Source organism: Mus pahari, chromosome 10, assembly GCF_900095145.1.
Source record: "Mus pahari chromosome 10, PAHARI_EIJ_v1.1, whole genome shotgun sequence".
Classification (NCBI taxonomy): Eukaryota; Metazoa; Chordata; class Mammalia; order Rodentia; family Muridae; genus Mus; species Mus pahari.
In genome coordinates, this window is record NC_034599.1 from 47,108,155 (window position 1) to 47,121,594 (window position 13,440).

At 38.4% G+C, this 13,440-nt stretch overlaps 1 protein-coding gene and 1 pseudogene across 3 annotated transcripts in view; one reads left to right on the forward strand and one right to left on the reverse strand.

Annotated features, from left to right (window-relative positions):
* Positions 1–13,440, forward strand: part of Rdx (radixin) — a 58,974-nt gene that overhangs the window by 22,157 nt on the left and 23,377 nt on the right. For all 3 annotated transcript variants that reach the window (XM_029542916.1, XM_021206034.1, XM_029542917.1), the window contains exons 7-10: positions 518–664; positions 1,418–1,514; positions 2,255–2,418; positions 5,737–5,867. In XM_029542916.1, coding sequence (XP_029398776.1) covers positions 518–664; positions 1,418–1,514; positions 2,255–2,418; positions 5,737–5,867 — 539 coding nt within the window. The remainder of the gene's footprint in view (positions 1–517; positions 665–1,417; positions 1,515–2,254; positions 2,419–5,736; positions 5,868–13,440) is intronic.
* Positions 11,097–13,332, reverse strand: LOC115064810 (annotated as a pseudogene).

The following is a 13,440-nucleotide window of genomic DNA, read 5'->3' on the forward strand; positions in this document are numbered from 1 at the left end:
GAAACAACTTATGAGACTTGTGTCTTTTCCTGTCTGTTCCTTAATTTTCTAGTAGTAATTAGGAAGCCGTTTTGAAACATTTGACTTCTTGTAAGCTATATAATACCCATTTTAAAGCATGAGTTAAAGTAATTTGAGCTATTTAAAACTGTTTCAGCCTTCCCTAGTAACATCTGTAACTTCAATATTCAGTCAGGATAATGACTCTGACACAGCCTACACATTTACTATGGGTCACACATGCTATTGTTACACTTCTTTACACACACACATTCTCTCTCTCTCTCTCTCTCCCTCTCTCTCTCTCTCTCTCTCTCTCTCTGAATGAATGAATGAATGAATGAATGAATATTTAAAAAGTTTGTGATGATACCAGACCAGGTTACACTTCCCAACCTCTGGTGTGGATAAATAAATATGAAGCACTAAATATTAGCCCCATCCCTAGGTATTTTTTAGTTTTATTTAATGTTTAGTATGTCTCCTTTAATGTATTACATTGAGCTGTATTTAATAGGGAAGATTCGATGATGGAATACTTGAAGATTGCACAAGATCTAGAGATGTATGGTGTCAACTACTTCGAAATCAAGAATAAGAAGGGTACTGAGCTGTGGCTGGGTGTTGATGCTTTGGGTCTGAATATTTATGAGCACGATGACAAGTGAGTAACTGGGTGTTGGTGAGCAGTGGCTTTCAGACACGCTCTGCTTGTGAAAGTTGTCTCCGTTGTCCTTATGCTTTCTGTCGTTACAGCAAAGGATTAGTTCATTCCACAAGATTTGTTCCTAGTACCTTGTGGTTTCGAGTTTATTTCTGAGTCTATTTATTAAAGGAGAGGGTGAATCTTTTTTTTTTTTTTTTTTTTTTTTCTTTTTTCTTTTTTTTTTTAAAGATTTATTTTATTTATTATATGTAAGTACACTGTAGCTGTCTTCAGACACTCTGGAAGAGGGCATCAGATCTTGTTAACGGATGGCTATGAGCCACCATGTGGTTGCTGGGATTTGAACTCCGGACCTTCGGAAGAAGCAGTCGGGTGCTCTTACCCACTGAGCCGTCTCACCAGCCCGAGAGGGTGGATCTTTATCTGTAGTGTGCCTCTTTGTCCCTTGTGAGCGTAATCTGATAACAAGGCTCAGTCCGTTACTCTGTTTGCTAGGTAGATTTTCCTAGGGTAATTTTAGGAAAATGGCACATCTATGAAAACTTTGTATGGTAATTATTTTATATGAGTTAATTAAATTTTTCTTTCAGTGATAGCACCAACTGTAATATGTGAGTAAGATAGGTTCTGAGAGTCTGGAGCTCTTAAGATTAGTCATTCATGTAACCTGTCCCAGTAGGCTGTGTATTTTCCCACTGTTTCCTGCCTTTAATTTAAAGTAATATTCTTTTTTTTTTTTCCTCCCCCTAGGTTAACACCTAAAATTGGTTTTCCCTGGAGCGAAATCAGAAATATTTCATTTAATGACAAAAAATTCGTTATAAAGCCAATTGACAAAAAGGCACCTGTAAGGATATTTTGATAATTAACTTTTAAAAATTTCTGCTACTTTCTATGAAATCACTTAAAGAAGAGCACCGATCATTTTAATTTGTTTTTGAGAGATATTCTCTTTCCATTGTTAAATTTTCCTTAGTGATGAAATGTTATTAAAAATATAAAAATTTCCAGTTTTCTTAATAAGATGTAATAGTTTTAACTGATTTACTTGTAATGTTGATAAAATGGTATTAGAAGTGTATTAACAGTTATTCCTAAGAAATAATTTAAACAACACTTACTGATTGCAAAATGTAGTAGAGGTAACCCTTTATAAATTAACTCTATAGTCTTGCACTCTGAACTTTCTGTTTTTAATATCTGAGGCTTCCTTTTTATTGAAATAGATTTTCAAAGATTAGTGTTTATGTATTTAATTTAGTATTTTACCTTTGTTATCTAAAAAATAAATATTTGAAGAACATTTCTAGATTAAAACAGCCATGGAGAAAGACCAGTTTGGGGTGTAAGGATAGCTCTTTGCAGTTTCTTTGAATAATAAAAAAAAAAAAGGATTAATGACATTTAGTTCATCTTTAAAGAACAGATAAGGGGTGGAGGAATGGGGAAATAAGTTGGAGGTATGTGAGGTTCATAGTCTCTAGACCTTATGTGCAGTGATATCAGGTTTCTACTTCATGTTGAAATTGAGTAGTTGTGAAGGATACTATCACTGAAAGATTTTTAAATTGAGTATTCTATATTTAGGATTTTGTCTTCTATGCTCCTCGTCTGAGAATCAATAAGCGAATTTTGGCCTTATGTATGGGAAACCATGAACTGTACATGCGAAGGAGAAAGCCTGATACTATTGAAGTACAGCAGATGAAGGCTCAGGCCCGGGAGGAAAAGCATCAGAAGCAGCTGGAAAGGTATGCGTATGGACTGCTCACCTTAACTCTTGGGACAGGCCAGCTACAAGCTGCAGACGGCTCAGGTTTATTGGTGTACTTTAATGTTCGACTTTGAGTACAGTTTTAGTGATGGGCCTGAGGGATATTTCCAAAAATAATTTAACTTTACATGTTACTGCAGAGACTTTATAGTTTTAGTGTGTTTATGTCCTCAAAATAGAACTAGGTTGAAATAACTCTTTAGAAACTGAAACTCTAAATGAAAACATCATTTGAGTAATTAGACAAAGCTCCCTGGGTAAAGTGATTCGGATAGGATGTGGGAGACATTCAGAAGGGGAAGCCAGCATAAACATGTGTAGAGATAAGAATATGTTGGGTTGCTTAGGGACCAGGAAGTGGACTAGGTTCGTCCTTTTGAGCAGTGTGAGGTAAGAAAAGGCCTAGCAACCCTCGGGGTGAGCATGTGATGTGAGGAGCTAGGTGCTGTTGAGTCTGGTATGTCGGGGGAAGGTGTGAGATGCACGTCTCAGCAATGCTGCAGAATCAGGCTGTCTGTGTATGTACTTGACTCTTCAGTAGTAAAACAAGGTTTGGTCCCAGCTTGGTTATAGCCATGTTCCTTATAATTTTTTTCTTTCTGTCTACGTATCTTCTTTTTCTCTATCTCTGTAGAAGAGCAAATGGAACACCAATAGGGAGGAGCTAAATGAAGCCAATACCCTTTCCTAAAAGGGGACATTTGTGCCAGAGTGGGACCCAAAAGGTTGGGATAGGTTGTAACCTGTAGGTCTTGAGCCTTGGTTTATACTGAGTCCTCAAGAAGCAAGGCTCTCGGTGCTTGAGGAGCTGTGGTAACACTAGACATGACTGTCCAGAAGCCTTGGCACAGTGGAATAGCCTAACAAGCACTCTGGGTTGTAGACAGCATGCTGTAGAAACGCAGGTATTTGAAAACTGGTACTTGTGCTTCTACAAGCAGCCTGAGGTGACAACTGGCTTCTTAAGGGAAGGCCCCTGGGCCTTTCTTTTGCCCAAGGAGCCTCGAGTATGCCAACTTGCGTCCTCATTTAGGTGTTCTAGAGATGTAGAAACTCCCAACTTCTTGAGCCTCTTCCGAAATATACTTGATATAAACCGAGATGAGGGAGAAATGCTGCAGAGACCAGGGCAGATCCGTCGGCTCTTCTGGGGTCAGGGAGGTACATCAGAGAGAGCCTAAAACCAGAGTGGGACAGCCCGGACCTTCCCTTTCCCTTTCTTCCTTTCCCTTTCTTCCTTTCCCTTTCTCCCTTTCTCTTTCTCCCTTTCTCTTTCTTCCTTTCCTTCCTCCTTTCCTTTCCTTTCCTTTCCTTTCCTTCCTTTCCTTTCCTTTCCTTTCCTTTCCTTTCCTTTCCTTTCCTTTCCTTTCCTTTCCTTTCCTTTCCTTTCCTTTCCTTTCCTTTCCTTTCCTTTCTTTCCCTTTTTCCCCCTTTTCCCCCTTTCCCCCCTTTTCCCTCTTTTCCCCTTTTCCCCCTTTCCCCCCTTTCCCCCTTTTTTCCCCTTTTCCCTTTTCTTTCCTTTCTTTTCCTTCCTCCTTCCTTCCTGTAAGATTTATTTGGGCTAGAGAGATGACTCGGCGGTTAAGAGCACTGACTGCTATTCTAGAGGTCCTGAGTTCAATTCCCAGCAACCACATGGTGGCTTACAACCATCTACAATGGGATTTGAAGCCCTCTTCTGGTGTGTCTGAAGAGAGCAATAATGTACTCATACATACATAAATAAATTTTTTTCTTAAAGTTTTAAAAAAAAAGATTTATTTATTTAGTGTATGTGAGTACACTGTAGCTGTCTTCAGACACACCAGGAGCATTAGATCCCATTATAGATGGTTGTGAGCCACCATGTGATTGCTGGGAATTGAACTCAGAAAGAGCAGTCAGTGCTCTTAACTACTAAGCCATCTCTCCAGCCCTAGCCCATACCATTTTTATTTTTACTTTAGTTTTTCTTGTTCTTTTTCTTTTTAAGATTTTGATTTTTTAAAACTGTACACTGCCTGTTTTGTCTCCACATATGTATATATACCACATACATGCCACAGATTGTGTCCTAACCCCCAGAACAGGTATTACAGTGGGGCCTACCGTGTGGATGCTGCCAGTTGAACTTGGGTTCAAGGACAATGCTTTTCACCACTACAAACTCTATAGCCCCAGGTCTTTAGTTTTTAAATGGGGTGAAATTTATTAATTTCAGGAGGCATACTGACCCTTCAACTTCCTGTGTCAGAATTTGTATATCAGAAAGTCACTGCCAGCAAGCCTTGCTGACTTGTGAACATCTCTCTTCCAGTGTTCCACACTTTCTCTCTTGAGAACAGATGGATGCCCAAGATCTGCACGAGTTTCCAAATTCAGGCTTTTATACTAAGAAAAAGTACCTTGATAGTACCGTTCTGTGATATTCTTGGAATTTAGAATAGACAATAGATGGTAGTGATAGTGTTTCGTGAATATTTAGGAGATGACAAAGATGGAATCATTTTAGTGAATAAATACTGTCATTGAAATAATAATTTGAATGTTAAGCACATGAAGTAACAACTTGGTGTCTTTTATTCATCATTTTGGTTTTGGTCACCAACATGGAGTTTGACCAAAGGTAGGCTTTCTAGATGTCTGATGGCAGATTTGTCTATATTAATCCCCAAGTCCTCTCCCCCCAAATGATATCAGAACTCATAACAGACAGCTAAATCTTCATGGCATTGTTTACCCCTTTACCAGCTGTAAATGCTTGCTGCCATCCTAATGGAATTGTAAAAGGTGACACTTACTTGTCATCCTTTATCGAGGCATTCATGGCTAGTACCCAGAAATTACATTTGTATTAATATATTTTAATGGTTGAAAATCATTTACCTCTCATGCTATTTGCTATTGAAGGTACTTGTCCATTCTCTTTAAGCCTTTGTTATTTCCCCACGGAGGGCCCTTGCTAACTCAGAGAATTCCCTTGAGTTGTGGGTGATGGATGAAGCAAGGTATTAAGGTGTTACAAATAATTTGTTCTGTATGCAGAAGCTAAATCTCCTGGGTTTTTCTCCACCTGAGCTGGCTTTGAGAACATGCTTGTATACTTGTATATGGTATGTGTGTATGTACATGCTGGCACGCACATTCATAAATGTGTGTGGAGGTCAGGATAGATAGATACTGAAGTGTACATGGTAAGTATGTTGACAACATTTAAATACTATGCTGCACTTTTATTTGATTTGGGATTAATACAAATGACATTAATTTGTTTCTACCCATTTATTTGTAACATATGACTTGTAATTTCTTTAAGGGCACAATTAGAAAATGAAAAGAAGAAACGAGAAATAGCAGAAAAGGAAAAGGAAAGAATAGAACGTGAAAAGGAAGAGCTGATGGAGCGTCTAAGGCAAATTGAAGAGCAGACAATGAAAGCCCAGAAAGGTAGAGGGTTTGTTTTTATACAGTGAATTCAAGATGATTACTGTGATGTATAAGGTATATAGCTCCAAACCATGCTCACACACACACGTGCCATGCTGCTTGCTTGCTTTTGACATAGTTAGATGAACTTCTATTCTGCTTATAGCCAAAGTGCTGCAATCTATAGAAAGGACACTGCTTACATTGAGTAACTCTGGGATACACTACTTTGACGGAGCATTAGTGGAAAGAACAGAAGGAAAAAAAGTTATTTGAGCAAATTAAAGCAGCAGAATCTTAGCAAGTAGTGTAAACTTCCTGTGTATATAATACCCTTCCCTCACAATTAGTAAAATTAGCCATTCACTTTTATTGGGAATGGTAGTATTATTTAAGGTTTAATTTGATTATATCATTTTCCTGTGTAAAGGAGATATCTTTAAGAAGCAGTTAGAACCATTTTCTAGTGGGTATCCAGAAGAGGTGATCCACCTAGATGGCAGTGTATCTACAGTTATTCCAAGAGTATTAGATATATCTCACCTAGATGGCAGTGTATCTACAGTTATTCCAAGAGTATTAGATATATCTCACCTAGATGGCAGTGTATCTACAGTTATTCCAAGAGTATTAGATATATCTCACTTAGATGACAGTGTATCTACAATTATTCCAAGAGTATTAGATATATCTCACCTAGATGACAGTGTATCTACAGTTATTCCAAGAGTATTAGATATTCTCAGTAGAGACTGTTGTGGTTTGTAGGGATGGGGCACATTTTCTCTATAGCTCAGGCTGACTTCAAACTTTTTGATATTCCTGGCTCCCTCCTCACCAATGCTAAGATAACTGGCATGTGCCATCTTAACAGGTATATGCATAAGGCTGGAGACAAGACTCATTTGGTAAAGTACTTCATGTGCATTCATGAAGCCCTGTGTTTGAGCACCAGAACTTACGCTAAGGTTAGCACTAGCTTGCAATCCAGTACTGGAAAAGCTGAAACAGGTAGATTCCTGGAGTTGACTGATCAGGCAGCCTCAACAAATCAGACCCAGTTCGTGAGAGACTGCAGGAGGTAACAATTTTTGGTAGACCTCTGGCCTCCGTGCATGTATATATACACTTAGCTGCTTCCCCACACACACACACAAAGCACAGTTTTTAAATTGAGTTTTATTCTAACTCTAGCTAAACCTTACCTCTCACATCTGGAAATTAATTTCCTTCAAAACTGAAAGGTTGTATAGCACTTGTTTATAGACTACAAAATGGAGACAAAATGATACTTGAATTCCAAATTTGATGCTGTTTATTCTGCTTTAGTAGGAACGTTTTTATCCTTACAGACATGGAACCTACGTGGCAGTAAAACCTGTGCAGATGATAGAAACACATGTAGAAAACTGATAATGACATGGTGTGTGCTAAGGACCACATGACCCGTATAAGTTGCACCTTTCAAGAACCCTGGAACAAGTTGGACTTGAGCGGCTTGCTTAGGTCATAGCTAGCACAGCTCATTGGTCCAGATGCTTGCTTACATGTGTGAGGCCCTAGGTTGTTTCTTAGTACCACACATGACCTTATACTGAAGGATGTTTTAAGAATTGAAATTTTCATAGTAAAGATTAAGTTTATATAACTGTTTTGAAGGAATAATTACTAAATCTTTCAATCTCATTTATTTAGGATGTATAATAAAAGTATTAATGGTTTACATACAAAACTCAAAGAAGCACTGAAGAGTATAAGGGAGATAGAGCATAAAGCATATAGAACATCTTTATCAAGACGATTGCAAATCAGTCATCATAAGGCAAAGGACATCCAGTGTATTTGTTGTTTTTCTAATAAAGCTTTCCCAGGCTGTCCTAAAACCTACATGGTTGTCTTGTAATTTGTCCTAAATTTTCACTCAAATGCAGTAACTGACCATATTTCATGATATTTAAATTAATCTGTAATTTTTTTAGGAAAAAATTTTATATTTTGTTGTCATATTCTTTTAATTTTTATTGACATTGTTATTACAAATCATTCATTAAATAGAACAAAAAGAGATCAGTTGTTCTAGAGCATACAGAATATGTGTTGGGGATTCCTACCATCCATCTGTTGTTCTAGCAAGTATTAAAATGAGTTGGACTTCATATGACAGACTATAGAAGGGACCTGTGGTCCAGTGGTTTGACTAATTCTGGGCATATAAAAAGCACTGGGAACAAAATACTGAATGTACGTAAGGTCTCTGCTTTGATGCAGCGCAGCATACACTTTCCTGATGGCAGATGGAGCAATAGCTTAAACAATCATTTTATGTAGTTTGATCTCCTGTGGAGGGACAGTCAGCCAGCATGGTAATGCGGTGACGATTGTTAATACTGTTTACAGTTGGGAGCGAGGCTTTATTCTGTCATTGCAGACGACTGTGACCCTTAGTGCATCAGTTTAGCATCTTAGGTTCCTAAATTCTGAAGTGGAAATAAGCCATCTTTTTAAAATTTAGGATTGTTTTTAATTAGTTTTATTTTCTGAGACCCGAAATCCTATCTTAGTGCAGAGATCTGTGTACACCTGTTGGGAGTAAATGGCAGTAGTTTGTTGCAGGGAAGTTTATTCCTAAAATGATGTAAACCGTACAGGCTTATTCTTGTAGCTTGCTAGACCAAGATAAGGAACGATACATTCTTTTATTTACTACTTCCCAGTCATTTGTCATTTATAATTTTTGTCATTCTAATTCTTGAGCTCTTAGATTTAATCATGTTTTTTCTGATATGCTGTAAAATTACCCACTTAAACCACACAATTTAACGGTGTTTAATATGTTCAGAGTGATGTACTATCACTCCAGTGAGTTTTCAAAATTTGTCATCTCTAAGAAATCCTATACCCACTAATTAAGCAGCCAGTCAGCTAATATCTCCAGTAATCCCTCACAGCCGCGGGAAGCTGTTAATCTCTTCACTGTGCCACAGATTTGCCTTTTTGGACACATGACTGGATTCCCTTACTTGGCTTTCTGTTTTCAAAGTACATCTCTATTGTAACATATATTAACATTTCATTTTTTTCTTTTTTATTAACATTTCATTTTTTTCTTTTTTTAAAGATTTATTTATTTATTATATGTAAGTTCTTTTTAAATTGATGAATGATGCTTTAATTTTATTTTTTTATTCATAAATTGTTGGGCATTTGCGTTGTTTCTACTGTTTCACTGTATTGTGTATAAGTTAAAAACATACACATACAGATTTCTTTTTACATTTTCATATTGCTGGCCACATTGACTTTTTGAGGAATTGCCCAGTTGGTTTGAAAGTGGCTTTCTGTTCTGTGACTGTGTGTGAGCGCTCTATCTTGACCAGGATGTGTTGGTGCCTGTCTTTTGGGTTATCATCTTCGTAAATGATTCACAGTGCTGTGTTAGGGTTTTGACTTAGATACCTCTGCCGAATGATGTTGAGCATCTTTTAATATGCTTATTGGGCCTTTCTACATTTTGGGAGGGAAGGGTGTTCACATTTTCTGCCACTGGTCAGTGGGATTTCTTGTTGTTCTAAGGGTTCTTAGATGTCTGGGATACAAATTCTTTATCAAATATTTGATTTACAAATATTGTCTCCCAAGGAGATGGTAGTCTGGATGATGGATGGGGCTTCTCTGTGTTAGCTTCAGATGCTGCCACTTGACAAGAGAGGGGCTCCTTCTCTCTCTAGCTCTTAAGCTTCTTACAATTTCTTCATGTTTCCTAGTATCTCAGTTATGTGGACATTTGGGGAATTGGCAAATACATTGAAGGAAGAATAGCACACAGATTTGAAGAGCCTTGTTTGCCCCTTTTCAGGAACTTTTCTCCTAGTCCCTACTACTTTTTCAATCCCAGACTTTCCGTCTTTGTCTTTGTGGCCCAGTAGAACACTAATCCCAGGCTGGTGTGCTACTTTGCCATTATTCTTCTTTTGGAGAAAGCAGATACTGTTTTGTTTACAGAATAAATACACAGAACACATGAAAATGTATTCTTATTTGTCACACACAGAGGCCTCTGACATATTTCCTGGGGTGTTTTGCTTTAAGAGGAGATGTATTACATAGTCTCCAGGCTGGCCCTGCACTCCTGGAGTCAACTGATCATTTTACAGGTGCATACCACTGTGCCTGGCTCGCTCTGTGTGTGTGTGTGCGTGTGTGTGTGTGTGTACACATGGGTATACACAAGTGTGTGTTGGTCTTACTGTTTCAATTACTGTATCTAAAAATCCCTTCATACATTATTCAGAGAGACCTTTACTTTTTATGATGACATGTAACTGGATCATTGCTTTGGTGTACTATAGAAATTTAAAATTTTTGTCAGTCAATAATTCACAACCACAGTATTCTATGATTTATAAAAATTGTTATTATTGAACTGTTACTTATTTTTTTCTTCTAAGATCGTGTGCTTTCCTCTGGAAGTCAATGTAGTTGTTGATAAACCATTGTTTTAGTAAAGAGAAAATAAAACCTATTCTTTGAGGTACATTGTCTAGTAAGGCATGTAGGGCTTTGTTTTGTTTTATTTTTAATGCTGTTACTGCAGTATTACAGCTTCTAAACTTGGTTCTGCTGTAAGGAATTATTTGGCTTGCAAACTCATGTAGAGCTGGGTTTTAAATATGATTAAGAAGGAGAAGCTTCCTCAGTTTTATAAGGTTGAATTTACATTAACTTTCCCTAGTGCCTTCCAGTTACACACTAACCAGTCAGACTAAGTAGGAGGACAGGAGCAGTTTGTCTTTGCAACTTTTCAATCTTTGTCTTGAAAGAGTTTATCTTACATAAGCCGTGTCTTAGTCTTTTCCCTCCTGCCCCACCCCTGAGATGGAAAGTTCTAGATTGTATGAGCCAGATAGGAGAAAAGTTGGTATTATTTATCTTTCTTACCAAATCCGTCACCACTCTCGATGCACTTATGGTCTATTTCAGTAATAGTTTAGACAGTTACACAGCCTAAGTCTCACCCGAGTTGGCTGTTGTGTGAAAGCACTCCTATTTAACTTCTGAGTCAGGGTGTTGGTGATGTCTTAAAAAATGTTAATAAATTAGTGTGGGGTTTGGTCCATGGGCCAAAGTTTGTTAACTCTTATTCTAGTGCACTGATAAAAACAGATGACTACTCAACTCTTTCTGTGTAAATGAATTAAAAATAATACTCATTTTAACATTTTATTTTGCTTTTTTTATGAATGAGCCAGTTTAACCCAGCATCCTTTGTTCTAAGGCTTCTTGTTGGCAGCTGCCGCCTGTCCAGTGATCCTGGCCTGACCTCTCTGTCTCTGAGGGTTGCTTGTGGTGCCGATCTTGGGCCTTTCCCACCATTTTTCAGCCCCTCCAGGGCGGGCCACACTCTTAAAGCCTCTGCTGAAGTGACTGGGCCTGACACCGTTTCTCTGCCGTCCCTTGTAGATCTTGGTCATGAAACCAAGCCCTGCACCACCATGAGGTACAGGTGCCGTGCTGTGGAAGAGGCTCATGTGTAGAAACAGTTATCATATGGGGCAAGCTCTTTGTTTGGCCAGCTTGACTGAGTCCACCCGTTCGGGGACTCTCGGCTTCCCAGACTTTTTGAGGAAGTCTGCCAGAGCTCTGATGAGCCCCTTCTGGTTTATGTCTTTTACAGTAACTCCAGGCAACCCTCTGCTGCCCACCTAACCCTCTTGGCTCCCGGATTGTGGTGATGCTTGTCGAGGCCTGCTGCTTGAATGTGGCTACGGCTCCAGGGGGTGAAGCCACCCCTCGCAGTGTTTCCCTTCGGGCCATCCCCAGCATGAAGTCTTAGGGCCAGATAGGCCCCATGCACAGCCATGCACAGCCGCAACCCAGAGCGAGCCCTTGCTTCGTTTTAACATTTATAGCTTTTTTTGGTGATAGAATTACACAAAAATCTATCAAATATACCTCTTTTTAAAAATTGATACCACAGAAAGCTGATAGAAAATAGTTGATTCAGAAGTATTTATGTTGAAGTTTAACTTGTATCCCAATCTGATAAGATTTTTTTTTTTTTTTTTTTTTTTTTTTTTTTTTTTTCCATGTTTTTTGGTTTATAAGATTTTTTTTTTTTTTTTTTTTTTTTGCTTTGCTTTCCAAGACAGGATTTCTCTGTGTAACCCTGGCTGTCCTGGAACTCACTCTGTAGAACAGGCTGGCCTCCAACTCAGAAATCTGCCTGCCTCTGCCTCCCGAGTGCTGGGATTAAGGGTGTGTGCTACCACTGTCCAGCTATGATTTTTTTTTTAACTGTGGCAAACATAAAAAATAGAGTGCTACTGATTTTGAAGAGTATGGTTTAAGGATATCAAGAGTACACTAACCTTTTACAGCCTGCAAAGCTAACCCTCTGCCTTTTAAGCAGTAACTCCTCAGCCCCCTCCCCCAACCCCTGCATATACCCTTCTCTGTCTGGGATCTTGGCTGTTCTAGATAAGTGAGTAGACTCACGGAATATCTTTGTGTGCCTGGCGTTTTGCACTTATCATAATACCCGCAGTACTCATACATACTGGAACATAACTCAGGATTTCCTGCTTTTGAGACTGAGCATGTATTGATGGACATGTTTGTACTAAGACCATGGGTATACATACACGTGCATACGTGTCCCTGCTTTCAGATCTTGACTCATTGTGTAGGTGAGTGATGGAGCCCAGGAGCTTGCTGAGCTCTAACAGCCAAGGAGGATGAGGGAAGGCTCTTCCTAGGCTAATGGCTAACTCAACCAAGTTTTGAATGAAAATTCAAAATAGATGACCATATAATTAAGCTGTGGCAGCATCCTGTATCATGTGTTTGTATAATTTGTAGCCAGATAGCTATGCTAAATTTGTGTGCTATTTTATCAAACACTTAAAATTTAACCAGAGTCATTTTTTTCTCTATAATCCTTAAAATCTCCCAAATCTCTTAACTGAAAATATTTATGCTAGTTTTGATCAAGACCAGTAAAATTTAGAATGTTAAGTAAAATCTTGTTGCAGTCTACTTTCACGTCTCTCTAAAGGATACAGCAAGGAAGAGCCAGTCTCCTAGGACATTGTACTCTATTGTCTCACAGAATTCTTAGTAAGACTTTCCTGAAATAACACTTAAATTCAATACTTCAAAGTCATCTGGGGTTTTTTCCTAATGGTTTTGTTAGTGGTATTTTCCTTTCTTACTCAATTTACTGGGATAAGAAAGAAACTTATACCCGATCCATGGGCAGATTACAACGCTTGCCTGTCACTTCATTATGTCTTAAGTCACTAAGAGCTTGTGTTGAGTTGTTTTTTCAAATTTACTATCAAATAATTAGCCAGTCAAGCTTGCTGGTGACTTACCTAAAATAAGAAATAAAGATCTTGATACCCCCAAATCTGAAATGTTTTGAACTTACAACACACGTCATGCAGTGGATCTCACTTGTGGCATAGACACACTGAAGGTACCGCATCGGGTTACATTCAGGTTCTGGACGTATGAAACAAATGACTCTCACGTTAGAATGAGCCTTAACTCCAAATTCTTCCACTACATACATTAAATATTGAAAAAACCCAAA